At 30.6% G+C, this 24,227-nt stretch overlaps 1 protein-coding gene across 1 annotated transcript in view; it reads left to right on the top strand.

Annotated features, from left to right (window-relative positions):
• The window catches only part of LOC132732984 (hemicentin-1-like), a 34,124-nt gene extending 10,939 nt beyond the window's left edge, over window positions 1-23,185 (top strand). Inside the window, exons 5-17 of the mRNA XM_060719539.1 lie at window positions 1,176-1,475; window positions 2,820-3,113; window positions 3,392-3,688; window positions 4,847-5,164; window positions 7,683-7,973; window positions 10,968-11,264; window positions 12,708-12,830; window positions 13,660-13,693; window positions 14,677-14,762; window positions 15,779-15,797; window positions 18,406-18,476; window positions 20,899-20,995; window positions 22,686-23,185. Coding sequence (XP_060575522.1) covers window positions 1,176-1,475; window positions 2,820-3,113; window positions 3,392-3,688; window positions 4,847-5,164; window positions 7,683-7,973; window positions 10,968-11,264; window positions 12,708-12,830; window positions 13,660-13,693; window positions 14,677-14,762; window positions 15,779-15,797; window positions 18,406-18,476; window positions 20,899-20,948 — 2,180 coding nt within the window. The 3' untranslated portion in view covers window positions 20,949-20,995; window positions 22,686-23,185. The remainder of the gene's footprint in view (window positions 1-1,175; window positions 1,476-2,819; window positions 3,114-3,391; window positions 3,689-4,846; window positions 5,165-7,682; window positions 7,974-10,967; window positions 11,265-12,707; window positions 12,831-13,659; window positions 13,694-14,676; window positions 14,763-15,778; window positions 15,798-18,405; window positions 18,477-20,898; window positions 20,996-22,685) is intronic.
• Window positions 23,186-24,227: the final 1,042 nt, after the last annotated feature.

The following is a 24,227-nucleotide window of genomic DNA, read 5'->3' as shown; positions in this document are numbered from 1 at the left end:
TTCGGGTCCAGCTGGGCTCCTTATCGGTGGACCAGTGTTGATGGGTCGTGTGGCGGTTGCGTTCATTGGAAGCTGCTCTTCCTTGATGATCTGGATTTTCATATTCCACTTGGTTTGTCACATGGAAAAACACGAAAGTCCACAAAGTGCTCAAAGGTGAGCTTTTAAGGCTTATTAATTAATAGTCTCTTAAATTTCATTGTCTTTTAATTTTTGTCATTCTGGGCTCCTTGCTAGTGGTCCTTTGTTACTGGGTCGCGTGTGGTGTGCGTTCATTGAACGTCGCCCTTCCTTGTTGATCTTGTTTTTCATATTTTGTAATGGCAGTGTGTCCGTCGTCCGTTATTATCCACAATTTCGTTCTACAACATTTCCTTCTAAATGATTGATGCGTATGAATAGTACTTAAGTAGTCCTCTATTAAAGTTGAATTGTTCCAGTCCAGTTTGCTTTAGAAGGTCTTGCAGCTAAAAGTAGTCTTTACGTGTGGCAGACGTGAAAGTTGCCCATTTCTTCACTTTAGTGGTGTTATATTTTTCTGCTCTTTCGAGATCAGTGAGTTCAGCGCTTTTGAGTGTTACAAATTGAATACCAATCAAGCTGGTGCTAGAGGGTTTGAGGGATATTGCACTTTTTCATTTTCCCTGATGTACACACTCAATCGAATCTGCAATTTTTTTTATATAATTTTGATAAGATAAACTAAGATATTTTGCAAATAGAATTGCCAATCGGACCGTTACAAAATAATATAAATCAATCCCATCGAGTTGAAGTTGGTTCTGCCCAGGGGTAACTTTCTTTTTGAGCCTTATAAAAATGTCATAAATTTTCTCCTCAGAAACAACAATATCTGTACAATAGTTATCATGCCCATATAAATACATAGTAAAACACTCTTAATAAAATATGTGAAATTACAAAGCCACGACGATAGATATTACTGTACATAGCAGATATTTTAATTATTATGCAGCTTGGATTTTAAAGAACATCATTGCTGACTTTAATATTGACAAATAAAAAAATATAACATCTTAGTAATGAATGTCGGGTGGGCAATCCAGAGCCATCATGACACATTTTATAATATATTTACAACGAATTGAAAACATTTGCAGTCTTTGATATACTCGTATCTATGTTTGTAAGAAGACAATGACACTAATTTTCAGTACCACCTACATCTCCAGAGCTCCAGCTAAATTCACAAAATGTTCAACCATCCAGTACAGTTAAAATTATAAGAGACAGCACGAAGCCAATTATTTGCTCGTCTACAAGTGTTCCCCTACCAGAATATAAATGGACATACAATGGACAAACAACAGAAGTTAGCCAAGACGCAACACTAAATCCTTCTCAGGTTACAAGAAATGGTATTTATTACTGTAATGCACAAAACAGAATGACGCCGTCTCTTGGCAGTACAGAAACTGGAAATAGCTCTGCCTTTATTGACATTCAAATATTGTGTAAGTTATAAAGACTTATTGATAATAACTAAACAAAATCTCATTTCATAAAAAATGTACAATATTGTAGGTCTAATATTAAATAATCACAATTATTAATGCTTCGACTCGGCTTCTAAATCAATATAAAAAGCTGTTTCCTTGCTGCCCTTGATACTCTCAATGTCTCTTTTGTTGAACAGTTTTTGCTGTTACATTTTGTAATATTGTTTTCTAGTGTACGAGTAAGTGTTTGGTATCCATAAAAAATTCAAACTAGGCAGAAAAAAACACGATTAGAATAATACCTAGTTATAACAGACATTTTATGTAAATTCATAACTATTAAGTAATTAATGATGATGATAATGATAAATTATAAAATGTTAATAAATAATATATGATCTATATTAGTAATCGGAAACACACCTTAAGTTTTTGCCAATGCTGATAACAACATGAATCACCTCTCAATCTGATATCAAATAATTCTACAACCACTGTTTATCTTTGTACAATGTATATTATATATTTTTTAAAGAAAAGAGACTAGGACCATTCGTTATCCCTCCACAAAATTAAAAATACTTCATGTTAAAAATCAGAACTATTAGTAATAATCACGTTGGCAATACGAAATATACAAACATCCACAACTACTTCATGTAGTCCGCTTGGGGCTTGTTGAGTCTTTTAACAACATTACTGATATAAGTAAAAATAATTTATTGTGACAAAATATGACCAAATACAGTAACCCAAATACAATAACACAATAAAAACAAGTTTGGCATATGATGTCTGAAGATATCTTAAGAAATTTGATTATTATTAGAAGAAAATATAATTTGAATAACAATGCTATTTCATATTTTATCATTTCTATTTCCATTTTAGTAAGACGCTTTTAGCACTTTGTTTAAGCTAGCTAGATAACAAATTTGTTATTATAATTTGAAGTTTTATGTGAAAAAAATAATAACAGCAAAATGTAGCAGTCTAAGACGTTTTGTTAAAGATATATTATATTGATCAGTTCATTGATTTATGGCGGATAAAAAACAGACAACTTTGACAATGATCTTGTTTTTTAAACTTTTTTATAATATGCTATAAAAAAGAAGTAAGTGCGTTTGCAATGCAATACCTTTGTTCAAATGATATATACCTAATTTGTGAAAACATTTCTGTTGCTAGCCTGGTATTATCAATATATTTCTCACTTGTAAGTATTTATTATTTTTATATATCTACACACTTAACACAACTCTTAGCCAATTGAAGTAAAATAAGCAATGTTCTTTATTTGCATTATTTTAGTGTATATCTACATTAATCTAAATATGAATCTGTATAATATACCAGCCCCGCCATCTAAACCTGAGCTGAGATATCATGACCGAAGTGGATCCGTTATAACTGGACGTTTTAAAGTTGTTAGAAGAGATAACTTTAACCTGTATTGTTCATCAACTGGGAACCCGACTGCAAATTACCGATGGACAGGAGATGGAAGAACAATCAGTGACCAAGTTATAGCTGTTTCATCTATACAACAAGATAGAAGTTACACATGTAAAGCAACCAATACAATGAATCCTACAAATGACGCTAATGTAACACGAACTTCTACATCGACTGTGTCTGTTAGCGTTTTATGTAAGTTGTGTAAAACGTCCAAATAGTTATCTATGTAATGAATAGGTTACGTGGATTTCCTTAATATGTTTTAGATTTTTATCTAACAACATTAATTTCTTATATTTCATAGCTATTTATTATATGTCTGTCTTAAACAAAGTAGATTTTAAAATTAGCTTAGGTATAGGATTGTAAAAACAAAATATTATAAAACAAAACAGTTTTTAATAGATGTTTTATGCTCACCTTTTGATAAAAGCAACCTTTATAAAAGCATATCTTACTACTCTCTGAAGCTCCAGTAACAAGTCCTACAATAGAATATCACTACAGCCAGTCAGAAAGGACACCAGTTACCTCAACATTGAAAGCCATTAAAGGGAAGTCATTCAGTGTATCATGTTCATCTACTGGAATACCAACACCTACACTCTCGTGGTCAGGTCAGATCTTTTCAAATACCAACAAATTGGCCATTACTTCTATTCAAAGTAATGCAACATACGTTTGTACAGCTAGTAATTATATGAACAGAACATTTGGAACGAAAGAAATAGTGACAATCACATCTGACCTTCATATGGAAATTCTATGTACGTATTTTTCGTTTTTGTTTGTTTTGTTTTTTCGAACCTCAAAACAAGTCATTATCACATAATCAAATGACTCGTATTTCTAAAGCATGTACAAATCAATTTGGGTAGTTCTCAAACACAAAATAGTATTCAGCAAATATTTTATTTCTGAGCAAAAATTGTGAATAGAACATTTTTTGTGTAGTCATTAAATACTGTATAAAATTTATATTACATATTAGTTTGTTATAATTGACTACATCATGTGTTGTGATATATAATAGGAGTAATCTGCATGCATAACAATAATTAGAAAAAAATGTTTTATTGATAATAATTTGTATCACTATAGATTAAGCGTGAAATAAAAGCAATCAAAAATATCATTAGAAATATAAAAGTCGTAAAATAAGGATACTCCTGTTGATTTACAACAAAACATTTGAATTTATAGACAATGCTAAAATTGAAAGTAATCTTCAAATACAATAATTTCTGAAAGGCTGATGTCCTTGAAATATGTATGTACATGCGCGTTTATTTTTTCTGTTTTTACAAATGCAGATATCAATTGAAGTTTAAGCTGCAGAACGTGTCTTATTCAAGTTGTTCTATTGAGCATACTTGAATTACACATTATTATCTTTTAGCAGGAGAGGATGCTCCATCTTGTATAGCCTTCATGAATATTTACGGGTTTTACTCAATTCACTTACAATTATGTTTTGCTTCAGTTTCATCTCAAACCCTGATCAATTGCTTAAAAGAAATAAACTTGTTTTCTAAGATTAACCTTATTCGTTTAATATAGCAACTGTTTAGGCTAACTTATTATAGTATTAGGCACGGTATGACCATATGGCCACAATGTGACAGTACTGCCGTTAAACAAACAAAGAAAAAAACAAAGTCTCTTTCAGTTTTATTCATTTTTGCATAATTCGGTATGTGCGTATAAGATCTAAAATTGCTAATTGCGTTTTCAGAAGTAAAATTTAAACTCCAAATACCTACAATCTGTTTTTTTTCCCAAATAACTTGTTAGTCCGAGAGATAAATTGTAACATTTTATCTTGTGTTTGTTGCAAAATGGTTTTCCATAGATATTTCTGTATATTAAACGATAACAGCAAATCTAACCTCTACGTGGTTTCATTCCCAATTAAAACATTTCAGACGGTCCATCTGTTAAACCATTTAACATTGAGCCGGTTGTTGAGGGATCCACACTATCTGTTGAATGTAAAGCTGATCCTGGTAATCCCGCTTGTATGACATACTCATGGAGGAGAAAATTAAACAGTTCATCTATGAACAATTGGCAAATTATACCAGATTCTATTATCTTTGTCAATGAAGGTAAACTTGTCAAACAAAACATTAATAGAAATGATGCTGGAACATACAATTGTACTGCATCAAATGTTATGAAACCAACTGCTGAAAATCAACAAATAGGATCAAGTTCTCGGACATTCCTTCTTGATGTTTTGTGTAAGTACTTAATATATAAGTATTGAAAAGAAAGATAATGGTAACATGTAGAAGACGCTCTATTATAAACTATAAGTGAAAATTTTTTTATGTTTATATATTGAGAACAATACTGGTATTTAAGTAAACAATAACAAATATAGTGCAAGAGTAACAAATCAATGCATTTTAATAACGAAACAGGAAAACACAAGACAACGTTTGTAAATATGTATTGATATCGGCGAAATATAGTTTTTAGCTTTGCAAGTTTGAAAACCATGTATATGTTTTATTTTCAAGGGCAATTTTTTTGGAAACCGAGCCTATTATGCGCAATAAATTACTATTACTCTAAAGTTAAAAATAGTAAATGATGTTTACATGGTTACGCATAATGATTTTATAAAATCATTATAAAGATCAATGCGGTAATGAATGTTTAAAACGTTAAACGATTCGCCCAATTCACAAAATAGCCATGCAATTACAATTTTGTTACCGACAAGTATTGAACGAAAGATGCGTTTTGTTTTCTTCATATATCTTCATCTTTCAAAGTTTGATAAAATAATGAAATAGAAGATAACTATAATTCAAACCTTTTCTTTTTATGTTTGCCGGTTTATGTCCCAGCGTCGACATGACATTTGAAAATGTGCGAAGCCATCTGTGAATAAAAGTGTATATTTCCTGGATGATTAGATAAATAGTTAGATTGAGAGATACAGGTCTTACACAAACCTGCTTCGATCGTTTTCAGAAGTGTCCAAGTTAATGCCCCGTTTTAAACTTAACAGGAATAATTCTTACAGGTTTTTCATAATTTTTTCTAAACACTTATCATTTGTTCTTATACAAAAATTTACATTTGTCTCGTAAAGAAATCAGAAATAAGATCAACTTAATATACATTATCCTTTACCATTTGCAATCGAAATGCAATGATGTGAAGCATCATGTCACAATATTCCTGTCATCGCGTCTTTTATTTACATAAGAAAAAGACATTAACTATTTCAATATTTGTCAAATAAATTAGAGAAATTAGTGAACAAATATAGTAATGAATGAAGTAAAATAATAAAATATAATCAAGTCAAAAATCGATCATTAATTGAATAAACAATAAATCATTTAATCAATTAATTTAAAATACTATATCGTTGAAAGTTTGTTTAGTAATATTTGTATGTATATTTAGAAATATAAACTTTCTGTATAAGTTTCAGCTAGTTTATATGATTAAACATAGATGTAATGTGATGTATGAAATGTTCAAATATTTTTGTCATTTATCAAAAATTATGGCTCTGGAGAATTAGTCAATATTGACAAAGTTAACAGATAACATATTTCGTTAAAACATATAAACTATAAGTTCAGCTTTACAGACATTGTACCTTCAAACAAAATCTTTAATTGAAGGTCTATATAAGTAATAAACACGCCAAATATTCAGACTTTCTGTCATTAAGTGAAATTATTATATCAATGAAAGGGAGAAGCAGATGTATTTTCAACCTCGAAAACGTAACCTCTGATAAAAGCAATGGTAGAGATTCTTAAACTTTATCTATTCACTCACTATACATTTTAAATATCAGGTAATAAATCAAGCTCCATAGCCATAATAGACGCAGTAACATTTACGCATTTTGATAATACAGATTCAATCAATTTATGTTCAAGTTCAAACAAATTTTGAAGAATATAAGTTGCTACTAGCACTGATTATCAAATTTATTGTATTGCAATTTTTGTGAATCACAATTTAAATATTTTTATAACTTTGAAAAACTTGTGCATATGTTACGGGTATTAAATTATTATATCTTCCTTTCAATATAAAGATTTATTGGAAAAGAGCAACAAGAAAGAGTAAATTTTGCTTTGCGGATACTCCAATTATTCCTATTAAGCATCGACTTTTACTGTATTATTAAAGGTTTAAATTTATAAAATTGTGTTTTGAAATCCGAGTACTTTTTACTGTGACAGCATGTCAAAGAACTGATTTGAAGTTTATTTCTAATAACCATTAAAACATGTCACTTGTTGGACAATATTCTTTATTAAATTTATTGAATTATGTTATAATAGAGCTCCTCGTATGTGCTGGGTTCAAAAAACAAATTACTTAACCACTTTATGTACACCTGTATTACTGTGGTATGTCTATATAGAAAAAAAGTAAAATATTAAGGATGGATGTTTCCGATCAAATAAATGAAGGCCTATATCGTCTACCTGTTTTGTGGCCAGACTGGAAGTTCTGAAGACTTATTGTTTGGCTTTAAATCAAATGAAAAAGAATTTTAGAGATAGTTGAGATAACAAACACAAATCAAACGAACATTAAGTTATTTCTGGATATATCATTAATTGAAATGCGCTCTAGAATACCTCATCAATTAAAAAACATTCTGTCTATATACTTCCATGATAATAATGAAATGAATGTTGTTTTAATAATCTTATAGATATGTGACCCTCTTTCACCTTAAACTATAAAATATTCTTTTGTGATTATTTACAGATGAAACATCTATAATGAGTTTTTTTGAAGTCAGTGAGCCTACAATGACTGACGTCACAAAACATGAGAACTCTTCAATCAACCTTCAATGTACAGTTGATAGCAATCCAGGTTCTACAATTGCTATATTGAAAAGTAGGGAGAATATTGCATCCGTGGTCAAAGCAAAGCAAATTTCCTATAAGAAAGAAAAGATATCATGTGATGCTGCCGGGCTATACACTTGTGTCGCCTACAATGATTATAATGGTGAAACTAGACCATCAAAGGAACTGCGCCTGTATGTGACATGTAAGTATAAATACAATGTTTAAATGATGAATTATAAATGTAACTTATGTTTCCTAACTTTGAATTATTTCACATGGAACCGGATTATACGAATTTTAAGAGTAAATAGTATTGTTACGGAAACAATCTATTTCATTACAATCTTACAAAGGTTTTGATAACTAAGAATTCTACATAAATGGATTTAATTTGATTTTTAGATTTGCTGAGCCCTTACTTGTCATAGATAAGAAACATTTGGCTATATCAGATGAAATTAGAAATTATTTTCAGAAGTAGCTTTATATTAAGTTTGAAATATTTTCAATCAAGTACTATGAATAATCCAAATTATTGATTTTTAACTGTTGAAATTTTAAAAATTTTGATATGATATGATATAATTATGATAAAATTATTAATCGTGTCATACTTTTATCTAGCAATTATACAATATATGTGAAGTAAATAAAGACTTATTATTACTTATTACTTCAATAAAATCAGAAAGAACGAGTGTTAATTCCTTGTTTTTTAACAATTGAGAAACATGTCATAATGGAATGCAGTCTATAATGTATTTAATTACAAATTATACTAGGCTCTCCTCGGCTTTACTCAGAAGAAGATTTTAACAATCAGGTAAGAGGTGCTGTTGGTGAAAGAGTAAAGCTGGAGATAAAGATGAAAGCCTATCCAATTCCTAAGCAAACTGATGTTGTCTGAATTGTTTTCAATTTCTAATTGTACAAAAAACAACAATACAGATACTGTAATAACTTTCTCAGGCTAAAAGATTTTTTCGCCCCCCCCCCGCTCACGGAGGGCGCAAAATAGTTATCGCACTGTTCGTCCGTCCTTCCGTCCGTCCGGTAATCTAGTCCGCGCTTCATCTCCGAAACTGCTTGGGGAAATTCTGTGAAAGTAGGTTCACAGGAGTGACCAGTACCGTACCAAGTTGTGCATATCGCCGGCACGTTCCGCTCCGCTGCACAAAACGGCCGCCAGAGCTTTAAATAGAACAATTTTGTCCGCGTTTCACCTCCAAAATCGCTGAGGGGATTTCAATGAAACTTCACTAGGGTGATCAGCAACATCCCTAGTTGTGCACAGTAGTGATAAGTATCACTAGTTGTGCATATTGCCGGCACGTTTCGCTCTGCTTCACAAAATCGCCTCTAGAGCTTAAAATAGAAAAAATATTGTACGGCTTTCACAGGTCTAACTGCTGGCGGGTTTAAAACAAAATTAACAGGAGCGATTAGTGCCATCTTTAGTTGTGCATATCGGTCATACATTCAACTTGCACACATAAAATGGTCGCCACAGCTGTAAAAAGAAAAATCTTGTCCGGCTTTCACAGGTCAAACTGCTTGTCGGATTTCAATGAAGCTTCGCAAAAGTGATCAGTACGATCCCTAGTTGTGTATATCGCCGGCAAGTTCCGCTCCGCTGCACAAAATGGCCGCCAGATCTATTAATAGAAAAATCTCAGATTTCAATGAAACTACTCAGAAGTGGTCAGTCCCATCCCTAGTTACGCATATTCCCGGACCGTACTGCTCCGCTGCACAAAATGTTAGACAGAGCTATTAATAGTAACATCTTTTTTAAGTAAAATTTGTTTAGACTATTTCTTCTACACTTCTAATGAAATAAATGAAATTTTAGAAATGATATTATTTGAATGAGTTTGTAAAGAACACAAATCGGCTTAAAGTAAAAAAATGAAGACTCGCCTTGATTCAATTTTTTCATTGACAGTACTTGTAAGTGTTTATTGTCAGTTATTGTCCTAAGTCTGTAAATGAAATCAATAGTTATCAAATTAAACTATAATGTATCTAGCCTCGTTTTAGTGTAATGTGGTAGTCTAAGATGTATAAAACATAAGAGTATACAGTTATATGGTATAGAGAAGAATATCAAAGTACATTGCTCTGGCTAATGTGAATATTGATATTCACTAAGGCCACATAAAAATCATTTGATAAATTTTGCAAGTTGACCTATAAACTATGCCCATGATAAGCAGGCGGCAATGCAAAAGTATGTGTTCCATATCCGGCATGTGTATACCTTTTTATAGCAAATTAATGTCCTTCTTGAACATGCAAAGCAAAACTTGTTTGTTATTTCATCATTATATTATGACTGAAAGAACGCTAACAGAATCCATGGTTTTTGCTGGATGTTTATTTTAAGTAACAGTGTTTTCTTTTCTTCGGTTATTACCTTAAATCCCGAAAGGCGTTAACTGATTATTTCCTGTTAAGAGAGTCAGAATTAATGTTATTATTAATTATCACTTACAAACGAAATATAAATATAGCTTTTTCTGACTGTCATGTGATCGTGTATGGACCAAACTCGACACGATACCATTAACGCCGACTAATAACTCACAATAAAAGAGGCCATTTGAAATAACCAAATTAAGGAAATACTGGTACTATATTTCATGTATTTACTTCCATACCCTCAGGATTCTAAATAACTGAGTTTCACTATGCCATCATCATCATATATAAGGTAACCATTTCCGAAAAAGATAAAGATTCATATCTTCAAAACTTTTAGACTGCATTTTCCTTGTTGTAACTTGTCTTGCGTTGCCACGAAGTTTTATTGAACAGTGTTTAGTAATATATTTACATATTCTGTAGACATCAGACTGACATAATTTGAATATTATCAAATATTATCTAATTCGGTATGCTTGTATTCTGACGGAACAAGGGGTGCACTTAACAAATTTGACCAAACGTATTTAAAGCATCCTAGAATGTGCATTGTTTAAAGCATTTTGCTTTGAAATAGGGTTATTTGTGGTAAAAAGTATGGCTAGTCTATAAATATCTGATAGTTTTCATGGTCGAATATTTTATTTGTTTAGACAAACTTTATTATTATATATTCAGATTTAAAAAGAAATAAGGAAAACACGTTCTTATTACATTGCCTTTTATCAAATATTGTTGTAGAAATTATTCGACATATTTGTTATTTTTACAGGTAAACCGAATCCACCAGAAAATGTTAACTACCTTGATGGTTCATTAGAACAAACATTAGTCATTATAACGTGGAAACCGGGATTCCATGGAGGCCTAAACCAAACATTTCATGTCACATATAAAAAACAGAGTGACTCAAGCTGGAAAGAAATAACGATACCAGATAAGGGAACCACACGAATGAATGTTACACTTTTCGGTCTTGAACCAGGCACATCCTATGTCTTTCAAATGTTTTCAAGAAATCCTGAGGGAAGCAGTGATGTTACAGAAATATTAACATTTACAACAAGAGGTATGTGTAAATTACATGCTCATGAGTCTGTATTTTCAGATAATACCAAAACAAACACACATATACCCTTGTTAAGTATAAACATGAGTACGCTATTTCAGGCCAATATTTCTAAGATGTTTAATTAAATTCTAAAAACAAGCATTTCTATATAACCGTGATCAATTTTGGAAATGGTCACACTGACCTGTAGCAGATCTCTGATTATTAAGTATATTGAAACTTCCATATCTGCCACTTTTTTCTTTATAACCGATAACTGTACTAAAAAGCACAATCATGTTTACAAGATAAAATTTGAAATATCATGCATCAATGACATTTTCCTGAGAAGTCTAGCAGAAAATAGATTATATATTTCTTTTTTTTTCTTTTGAGAGTGAAGTTTCCTATTTCTTTAGCGAACCTCTGATCATTATCTGATGAGATAGAATTCATCTGCCCCACACAAAAATACCGTGTACGCTCTATTGATTCATAGATAACAAGACATATATATCTGCTATGTTATGATTTATCTTGCTGACAGTCGTCTAAATTCTGTATTATTTCCTATATTAAAATGTACAGAGACAAACTGAATATAAGAAGTATATTCATTGAACATTTTAAAATTTCAAACAGAAATCTGGGAATATCATTTGCCATTCTAAAGTTAAGTAATAGGATAGGTTTTGTTAACATTCTAGTAAAATTACTCAGGTATTCAAGTTAACAGTACTTCCCCCCACAACACATTTTATACTTTGTTAAGATCTGACTACATTTCTATTGAACAGTTTATCATTCATGAGAACTTACTGAGTTTTTTTTCTACATAATATTTTACTGAGTTATATATTTTATCCAAAATAACAGACAACGTTCACGACCGTGTATGTTTACTCATGCATATGAATATATCGAAAAACACACCTAAATATCCGAACTTACCTAGTTTTTTATGATGTTCATTTAGGGTCTAATATATCATGAGTTCAATTGATATAATGTCTATAAATCTATTACACATTTTGTTGCATATTAATCAAGTATTTATGAATTTAATTGCCTACCGACTGCGTAATTGTTCTTCTTAGAAACTGAGAAACTAAGAAACTTTCGTATTCAGTTACGAAAAACTACAGAATCATTTTATTTTTGTACTCCTTTTAGTGTCCATTTTTTTCGAGATTAATAATCCTACAAGAATTGTTCGCGTTGTTGTCATGTAAGAATTGCTAACACGTTTATGTGTTTGGAAAACTTAAGAATAACACTTGCCAGTTAACCAGTTTAACTTCAGCCGAGTATTTTTTAAAATAGTTTTCTTGTTTATTCTTGTTTAAGATAATTCATAATACCATTATCCGTTCTGTAATAATCGAAGTTGCATGTATGTAATACATATATGACGTTTTTATCTAACAAGATATAAATTGTGATGGTGTTGCCTCATTGCAGGAAAAACAGACGAACCTGGAATAAATGCAGCATTGATTGGAGGATTGCTTACTGGTTCAGTTATCGTTATTGCTGTTGTCGTTGTTTTTAGTGTTTTCTTGAGAAGAAAATACTGGAAAAAAGGTATACAATTTTCTCTTTAATTAACGTTCAATATAAACAACAATACATAATTATTATGATATCATTGTTTATTATAGCCTTTTCTTCAGATTCATTTTCATAGGCGTAACAGTATGTCCTTTTTAGGGCTTCTGTTGTCGAGTGGTTACGGTCTTCATCTTCAAACAACTTACCCCTTACAGTTGTGGATTCGATACTACCAAGGGTCTTTAAATTTTGTATAAGAAACATTAATGGTTCTACTCAGAGCCAGTTCATGCCTGAAATATTGCTTGGACGAGCCCACGAGGTCCTTTTTTCAAATTAATGCTTGGACGTTTCCATTTTATCCTAGTGTATTTGGGTGACGTGAATTGTAACATAAGATATCAGTTAAACTAATTATCAACATAATCAAGTTAAAATGTAGGATTATGAACAGGACTAATATTTGGACAATATCATTTGCATTGGATCAGTATATTAAACGTAAAACATTAAAGATGAGCCATTCGTGACAAGCTTACTCAAAGTATTACGATAGAGATTATACTATATTTTCAATAATAAGCAATTCAGCATAATTGTATATTGTTATTTTGTAGTTATGTGACATATTTTCAAATTCTATCCAATGATCTAATGTGATATCATTTGAGACTGGCTCCTTTTTGGAGATGTCAGGTCAAATTTATCGAAGTACTTACACATTTGACGTGTACTTCTTTTGATTTTATTTAATTCTGGTCAGCATTATTTAATGATTACTGTAATTAACAACCGTCAAATATGATCACATTTCTATGTAATGATAGAACTAATCTGTATATTTTCGATCAATTGTTTTCAGGAATTCAAAGAGACAGAAGTGAAAGCAGACATAGGTAAAATTGTTTGTAAGGAATGCATATCCTTTTCCTGTTTATTTATGTTTATTTATCAAAGATTGAGTTCAATACAGATAAGTTGGTATATTATTAAGCAAATTTGTGATGCTCCACGTCAATAATTTTCAGGCAAAATGACGTTTACTATCAATGATAGCTTTTATGATTCTCGATCCTTATTTCATATAAAAAATGAAAACATTTTAACAAAATAGAACTCTAACACTAAGAGATTTCGGAGATTTCTCTTATATAAACAAAGAAGACCAGAAGCGAGATATATATTTCACAACAATACACTCACTGTTCTTATTTCATCCCTCTGTTTTTTAAACCGATACATTGACAGCGCCATTTTGATTGAAATACCTGATAGATAAAAAGCAACTTTTTGTTGAATTTCGTTCTGAAAACTATCTGAAATGATAGATAATGGTTTAACTAAGAAAATAAATCCGAACACCAATATCTTTAATTCAGTCATTAATGCTGTACGCTGAACTTTTTTTCAATGCCGCAAACCACATTAATTTTACTATTAATACTCTGTATTGCGCTTGAAAAATATAAAGTGAATTAAAATAAACATACAACAATTATAACAACGTTTTAAAAATTCATTATTCTCAAAATGTTTCTGCGAACGGTAGACTAAACGACAGTTTTTTTGCAACCGACTGGAAACTCTGAGGCGAAAACAAATTTCACCACCAAACATATAGTCCAACAATATTTTTTTCGTGACGTGTTAGAATGGAAATAGATATTTAACCTCCGTCCATTGTAGTATAATTATGCACATTTTTTTCGATCAAATATTTTGTAATTAATCACTCAGGCCTATCGGCTTTCGTGATTATATTCTTACGCATTTGAACTCAAACCGTGGATTATTTTACAACAATGCACTTAGAATTGATATCTTTTTTCTAAGTATAACACATTTCAAATGCCTTTTCTGTATTGCGATTTTTTTTCAGCGGTAACGATGCTTACACAGACTTACAAGATATGCAAAGTGGTATACACATATACAATGACTTTGACTACGTTAACACGGCACACGGTAAATAAAATTGATTATTTTTAACTTAAGACTGGATTATTATAGTGTGTTCAAGCAACTGTAAAAAAGTCATACTCAAACGTTTAAATTAATGGAACAGTATTGTAGAAGCAAAAGCATGTACTGATGCTGCTTTTAAATCACTGATTTAATGAAAAAAGTCATACCTTCATTAAACAGTTCTAGACGGAGGAATTTAATTAAGGAATTTAACAGATAAGCAATTTGATTGACAAGATAGGATTTATGTGCCTGTGAAGTCCCATTACAATTAAATTACATAAGGAAAAGTAAACATAATAAGAAAAAAGCTCAAACATGTGAATTAAAGTGTATAAAGCTCTGTTGTCTACAGAATGTACTATGATTTTTTACATTATGATTAAAATGTTTGAAGAATACCTAGAATGAAAGGAATTATAAAATATATTATCAAAAGCGGGAAATACATGTATGGAATCTTAACAATAAAACAATATATTTTGTTCCGTCCAATTTTATTGTGTTTACGTACAACATTCATTGTATATAAAATAACATAAACATTCAATGTTACAAATCGTTTCATATACGGCAATACTGTTCTGGAAACAACTTCGTTTTACTGTTATCAAATGTTTACAAATTATTTCATGAGAATAAGCTTTTATACGCTTTGATATTTTGTAATATATTTACATTTACATTCAATTATAAATCCTTTTAATATTGCAGTAAAACACACGACCAAGACTTGAAAAAATTACCCTTCATATTTGATTTATGTAACTAATACACGAAATTCAATACAAACGAGCACAACCGACTATATTAAAGGGCACTCATATACTACAAAACCCATTATGTTAGAGGTTGATAAACTTTCTGCAATAGGTAGTTATTTTTTTATTGTTATATATATATATAGATTTTGTTTCTAAACAAACAAAAAAACTTTACAATTCTTAAGTTTGTCTATTTTAATGCCAACAACGGGAATATGACATTTCTGTCAATGCAATGATTTCCATTTTCAGATCACAGTTCAAGTGAAAAGTACGTATACATATAAACAACACAGTAGTTAAGAACAATTCTTATAGTTTATTTGATCTCATATCTAATATACTATTTACTTGCTTGCATTATATTCTGCATAAACCAATGCTAAGGGACATTGCCGGTTGTTTGCACGTTCCTGAACTGTCAATGAACGGCTCAATCAAACCGAACCTGAAATTTTTTCAAATTTGCCGTTTTGCACGTTCTTAGAGGGTTCTTATCCGTCTTATTACACATTTATTATTCTGTAAATGTCCTGAAAATGAGTACATTAGACAGACACAGGAACAAAACTTTTCTCTTTGTATAAAAATAAATAAATCGTGGTTTCCTTGTCGACCACGTGGGTCAAGTTAAAGCTTAGAATTTCACAAGAGTTGTCACAGTGAACTATGGAAACGTTAAAGAACATGTCAATATGAATGATTTAGACTTGTTTCAATCATACAATATCCACAATGCCTGTTCTAGGGTCACGCGACTTGTTTTAAAACTAATCTTTGAATCTGTTGGCGTCTTAACTTCGTTCTACATTTATAGATATATTTTCGCTTCAACCCCAAAATATATTGAATTTATACAGAAACTGTGAAAAATGTTATTATTTTTTGCGTGGTTGCATACATTAAATCATTTTAATAGTTGTGTCATTAATTTGCCTGGGTTTACCTAAAAAGGTTAATTTGTATTATACACGTATTATTATATGAAACTATGGAAATTATTCATTTTGCTTCTTTAATTGTGGAAACTTAATACCTCTAGAAGCTAAAAGATATAATATCGATTTTTTTTGCAAAATATGTGCTTCAGAACATATATACAATTGTACTAGCTACAGATATAATTTGATAACTTTTCACCTTGTTCTCAAGAAACTTATGATCATTTGTATTTAAATGTTCCCTGGAAATTATGTGAACTAAGGATAAACTGACTTTTAAATAATAAAAAAAATAATACGGACATCATTCGAAGTCATCATTAATCGAATTGACAAGATGAAGGTCGAAATTGGAAATAACTAAAAAATCACAAACAAGTTTTCAATTGTAATACTATAGAGGAATATAAATATTGATCATAGCTTGATAATAGCGGGTCAACTATGAGTCACTGAAATAATCGAACACCGTATGGCAGCTGTTAAAATACACACACACAAAAACAGGATGACGAACAATTAGTATAAATTATTGAATATTTAAATGTCTTGCAAAGTTTTATATACATTTATATCTGAAAATATATAGCCTTGTAAATGTTCCCTATCAGGTTTTGGTACATGTATAAGAAAATATTGCTTAGAAGCTTTTAAATCAGTGCAAATAGAAGCTTTAGTGCAATACACGTTTTTCTGGAAAATATGGGAACGCTTTATAATCTCCATAAGCTTTGGTAATATGAGATTATATACGGCACTGTATAGATATGTTCACATGAAATTTCAGGACTCTTTAATGTTTTAAACTGTCAATAATTTCGAAAACAAAAGACAAACGTTTTGTTAACGCGTAAATATTTTGCAATGTACATGATCACAATTGTTGTTTTCTGTAGAAAATACAGAATCACTTGACATTAAAGGAACCTACAATGGTCTATGTTACATTTTGGAACTTATATCTTATACATCATGTTAATATTCACATTAATAATGTATTGTGAGTTCGCCATTTCTTATGATTGGTCGGGCGTAATTGTGATTAAAAGTATCATTTATACAGGTACTTGATCGTTTGTCATCCACAAATATTCCTTTCTTTTGCAAAAATTAATTACATATTCTGTTTCATGGACGTATATTTGAAATTAAAAGGTTTCCTTATTGAAAAAAAGGATTATTTCAAATTTAAAAAATACGGAGCCCTTAAGGTGACATTTTCGACACTTTCTTCCCGGCATTTAATTCGTTTTTACGAAATATTAAGTCGTAATTATGTAATATTTATTCGTTTTTACGAAATAATGATTCGTTTTTACGAATTATTAGTTCGTGTTTTACGAAATATTAATTCGTTATTACGAAATATTAATTCGTTTTTAAGAAATAGAAATTCGTTTTTACGAAATATTAATTTGTACTTCCGAAATATTAATTCGTTCTCACGAAATATTAATCCGTAATTACGAAATATTAATTCGTTTTTACGAAATATTAATTCGTTTTTACGAAATAATAATTCGTCTTTACGAAATATGAATGCGTAATTACAAAATATTATTTCGTAATTACGAAATATTAATTCGTAATTACGAAAAATTAATTCGTTTTTACGAAATCTCATTTAAGGTCATTATGAGCTTGACAAAGAACCTACTAATCTCACAAAGGGGTTATTCACAAGCCAGGATCAACCTTGCGAATATAAGCCGAATGGTTCTCAAGTTATGATATTTAAGTGGACAGGGTTTTTGGATGAGAAGTCATTCTCTATCCAAAATATCCTCTCTTTCCCCATTGTCAAATACATGTTCATATCAGCAATGTTTTAATTTTTGAGGCAATTAATCTTTTCTGACATGTTTCTTAAATAACGAAACATGCTATATAATTATTTTCTTTTATCATAAACCACTTTTTAATATTTTTTTTTCATAGCGACACAAATGTGTATACAGTGTTAGAGCCGAATGTCGATGAAAATAAGGAGCATATCTATAAAAAGTTAGGTAAGTGACTTTCATTCCTCACAGTTATGTTTTACTTCAAGAACAATTCACTCATTGTAAATAGCTGGACATACTAATATTATTTTACACTCTTTAAGAAATGTCTGCTCTTACATATTTTACTATTTATCTAGCTTTAAAATGTTGCTGGATTTCTTACACGTGTTAATTATCATAATGTGCTCTTATTGAGTATCTAAAGATTTCAAATTGATGTCAATAATGGCTTGTACCTACAGTAAACGCAATTCTAATCTTTAAATCCTTACATGTATCGTATATACATTTGCCTACTCATATTTATATCAGTATGATTATCGGTACATTTTAATATAGGCTGTTATCAATTTTATTTTTTTACAGGTTGTTGAAACTGTTGTATAGCATTAAAAAGAATGAAATCTATCGTAGTTGTTATTAGTCTCCTACCGGTTTTACCGGAAGAGACATTATGTATACCCTCCGTCCGTCTGTCTGTCCGTTCATCTGTCCGTCCGAGCAAATGTTTTGGGTTTAAGGGCTATGTAACAGTAAAGAGAACAAAGGAGAACAATAGGTTCATTCCGTGATCAAAGGGTTTATGGGCTAGTAGCCCTTAAGATAACAAAGAAAATGACAAAGAAAATAGCCCCTGAACCCAAAATGTTGGAACGTCCGCTCTCACGGGACAGTTATAATGTGGCTAGAGGGACAATAGATAACTGTTCTTCCTCTTTGATGTCATTCATTCCGTAATGCTTTTAGATCATGGAGATTATGCACGTCTTTTTCTTCTTCCTATGATGAAAACTTTGGTTGCTATGGCAGCAAAAAGGCTATTTTGTTGTGATTAATGCTTCCGAGGGATCACTTTGTTTCCAGAATTTTAAAATATGGCAAATATAACAATATTTTTGAACCCACCCCCACCCCTTGAAAAAATGATGATTTTTTACATAACTAATGTATCTACTATAACCGTCATATATATGTGCTAATTTTTACTCAATTCATTTTGGAGAAGGTTCAATACCTTAGCTTGACTATTTCCAGAATTCTGTCCCCTTTGAACATTTTTTTTTCTTGAAATTATTTTATTTGACTCAAACTTCTTCATTTCTTATGACATATCCTTCAAACTCCCAAATCATAATAACATGACAAGGGTTATAAATCTAGCGTCCATATTTCCAGAATTATCTCCTTCTTCAACTTTGAATTTTTCTTACTCGATTCTTTAACTTTCTTATTTCTCAATGGATTAACTTAAAATTTAAAAAAAACATTCATTATCAAGACCTAATTCATGTGTGATTAGATATATAAGACATATGTTACCATGACAATTTTCTGTGAGATAATTATTTTTTGTTACACTCACATCATGTATGAAAATGTTCATAAGTCTAACATATTTATTTTAATAGTTATCTCCTCTTAGTTAAAGAATTTTGCTTTTAAAAATGTTATTTTCTGGTAACAACCAGTGATGTTTAAACATTTATCCTCGAAATTTGCGTCAGTTGGTCTTTCTGTCCGATTCTAAAAACTGTTTCCTGAGATCACTTTTAAAGACATTGTAACTTTTCTAACAAATTTACCTAAAATAAAGTAAAGTTGAAACATCACTTATACATATTCATCCTGAGAAAATTGGATATTTTGATTATTTGATCTATAAACATAATAAGGGAAACATAACATATTACTTAGATACAGACAATCTAAGAACTCAAAAGATTTAAGTTAATTTATGTCATTTATTCATTCAATGACAAAATTCAATGACCAATGGCCCTTCAGAATGTTGCTGGGGTTCAAACCGGTAGGGGACTTATGGATTGGTTGCAATACTATGAAAATACCTGTATTATATTAATTTACAGATTTGAGGACATTAATGTATAAATTCCATCTAGAGCTGTCATTAATATAGTGCAAAGATTATCGGCTATGTTCTGACATCAGATGAAAAAAATGACAATATATCTGATTTAATAATTAATTTTCCGTCAATCGCTTTCATACTTATGACAATGACTAGGAAAATACACGTTCTTCCATACAATAAGTCTTACTTTATCAAATGCCCATCTGACTGCTGCATATATCTTTTTATTAAAAAGAACCATCATACGTTTAGACAAAGACGTTGGCTACCGTATATTTTTGGATTCATTTTCATTATTTTAAGACATTTAACAAATAATTCCAAATTATCGATTTTTTTCAAATGTGTATCGATTATTGAACGACAGAAAGGAATGAACGATACGTCAATATCTTTTGATTGTATAATTTCATCAGCATAGTTCAGAAATTTAAAATCGTTTTGTTAGTTAAATCGGGTTTTAAATGGTTGGATGAATATGTTTATTTATATTTCTTGTTACATTGTATTCTTGCATTTTGACTTACGTGCAATTAATTTGTTTCTTTTCAGAACTGAAGTCTACGCCAAATGACGGTCAACACGTTTACGAAAACCTTTAGTTACATTATTGCAATCGCAATATTTCTTCGCAATTTTGCCTACAAATGTTTGTTTTAGTAATTTATTCTAAGCATGGTTCAACATTTTGCCAGTTTTTAAAAATAATAACTTTTATAAGCTTAATCAGTGTCCCTTATTCATTTAACCTATTATTAACTGACTTCAAACTGTTTCCATGTTTTCATTTATTTGAAATTTATTCAAAGAATACACACTAAAAAGCAGTATATATTATCGTGAAGTTTATGTTTATCTATAAGTCTGTGAGCGGCATTTTTTCACGAAGTTCTGAGACTATATATTGTCAGGAGAATGACTGCCTTGATGTTATTTAATCTGAGGAAAGATTTAGTAATAAAAACTAGAACCAATTTCCAAGATATGGAGGCTGCGCAGCACTGCCTGACTTAAAATTGAAATATTCTCAGTTGGAAAAACTAGCATGTAATTGTTAAGTTAACACTTTTTTGGGTGTTTTTTTATATTTTGTCACAAAGTAAACCATTTTGTAAATGCTAAGAAGTGCTTTCAGTACTTTGATTTTTACATATTTCGTAAATGCTCAGAAGTACTCTCAGTACTTTGATTTTTGTAGAAAATTATTTTCATGCCGAACCTCAGGTTTATACTTATTACAATGTAAATTATTGCATCATCTTTTTGTAAAATTCAGAGTTATCGAGTGATATTACTTATTTCTTTTCATTTATTGCTTAAATTTCTTGATATCATTCCAAACATTTTGATATATTTTTCATAAAATTCGGTCCAGTACATGTAATAAGAAAGTTAGATTTTTGTGATAAAGTGCAAATTTTTTTATGGGCTATAAATTTGATATTACGGGCCTGTATATTTTATTATTATAATACATGCACACTGGAATGCAAGAAAATCGTGAAAGTTATGTTTCACGCTTTTCTGTTCAGTATAGCTATGCATATATATATTGAACGATTTTAAATCTTCTTTGGGACTCACATTTAGACGTGTAAAGACGCACAAGGTCATTATGACAGACACATTTATTTTTGTGGTGTAAATTTTTAAGCTTGCGCAAGGTAAATTTTTCTTTTCTTGTTGTTTTATTTAGTAAATTTTTGTTATTTCAGAATATCGTAATTCAGTTAATTTTTCATTACATATTCGTTTTATAGAAATTTTATTTTGCATTTTGACAGTAATTTTTCGTTCTCTAATTTTTCGTCTTCTGTAGATTTATGACTCTAGTGTTCCATTAATTTCTTGAATATTTGTAATCTGTTTATTATCATTGATAGTTGTTGTATGTATGGAAGGCCGTTAACGCCTTGAGTGCACGTTATTTTTTCATGCATAAGTTTTCATGTTCTTGTTTAATAAGTAAAAGCCATTTATATTTAAGTCTGCTGCAGATGTTCTTTTTATATAATTCTTATTTCTTTAAGTAATTTTCCTATCACATCATCATCATTATTTTTTTTTGTTTGTACGAAATAATATGGATTCGATTCAAGGAAGGATTTCGTCGATATTTAGGTGGCAACCGGTTTATATCTTACAACGTGCTACGATATATAATCAACGTTGAATTTATTACACCAGTGTGTATTGCGTTCCATAAGGGACATTATATATTTAGAAGCCTTGTTTATCAGTTTATAGGAATCCGACAAAGGTCCGGCTATTTCAAAGGGACATACTTATACCCTTATATTTGTGTACCATGGATATTTACCATGTTTTATATTTTGTAGCTTCTACTTGGAGGATTCACCTTCAATTTTGTATCCCGCATATTTTCAACATAGCGACGATAGTGGATATTGTGACGTAACGACGCAGTCTTGGATCTACACTCTGTAGACAGTACAGAATCGATCTTCCTGCTTTGAATGGGCCACATCTGGAGATTGTGACGTAGAGACCCCACATCCACAGTCTTGGATCTACACTCTGTAGACAGTACAGAATCGATCTTCTGCTTTGAATGGGCCACATCTGGAGATTGTGACGTAGAGACCCCACATCCACAGTCTTGGATCTACACTCTGTAGACAGTACAGAATCGATTTTCTGCTTTGGATGGGTCACATCCCGAGCATCAGTGTATTTATTTTAAGTTAAGCCACCGGGACAAAGTGACATAGTGTTATTCGACAGGACACGGAACTTTTATTTAATTTGTTTTCTCATTCATTCATTTAATTTCATTTATAAATAATCATTTATTTTTGTAAATATACTGTTAAATAGTTTCTACTGAGTTGTGCTTTGTTTTGTATGATAGTTGTGATCAGCCTGTGTTCCACCGTAGTCCATAATGTGACATATTTTTCTATCTCAAAGCCATATATACATTTAAACAACAAACTCCGATTATTATTTACACACAAAACAAAGAACTCTGATCATATTTACACCCAAAACAAACACACATCATTTATGAACCACTCATACGAAATATATTTTCACGTATACAGATAAGATACAGTATAAACACAATTATTTAACCAACAATATTAACTTCACAAAATCTTATCAGCATGTAAAAACAACTTAAGCTAAAGCCCCCAATATTTACAAATATTTTCACAAACAAAGCATCAACTAAAAATAATCATGACAAGACAAAATCACTCAAAAAATTCAACCAATATCAACCAAGTATATCTTACCAAACAGATATAACTCTCAACAACCAAATAAAATGTTACAACCAAAACAACTGATTACAACCAATGGACCCTGATCAATTAAGATCACCACAATTATATTCAACCAACTTCATCAAATCAACAAATCTCCCTTCAAAACAACAAATTCAATTCCCAGCAGAAAAATAAACGTTACACAATTGTGCCTTTTCCCTAACTGGCGTAAAACCTCTCCCAATACTCCCATATTTCTATTTGACAGTTTACATGAACAGAGGGTTTAATATACGCACAGCAACTGAGTTTAAAAAAAGTTTTTATTAGACGCCGCGTGCATGCGGCGTCTAGTAGATATGCATTTGTCCATACAGAAATGGGGAAAATTTAAGACTTGATTTTGTTTTTCTTCTAAAAAATCACATTGTTTTCAAATTTTCTAATAAATAGCTTATCTGATGTAAAACATGTCACATAGCCTTAAGGGATTAGAATAAACTTTTAACTGAAGTGAAAGTGCCATATTTGAATATCATATTCTTTTTATCATTATCTAATTTTATCAACATAATAAATATGTGCCAATTAGCCAGTCTATTGTCGATCGTTCTAAAATTTAACCGATGAGAGAGGTAACGACTGAGG

This window comes from Ruditapes philippinarum, unplaced genomic scaffold (genome assembly GCF_026571515.1).
Source record: "Ruditapes philippinarum isolate M1 unplaced genomic scaffold, ASM2657151v2 ctg2094_1_1_1_1, whole genome shotgun sequence".
NCBI lineage: Eukaryota > Metazoa > Mollusca > Bivalvia > Venerida > Veneridae > Ruditapes > Ruditapes philippinarum.
The sequence above is the reverse complement of the archived record's forward strand: the minus strand, read 5'-3'. Positions and strand labels throughout refer to the sequence as shown.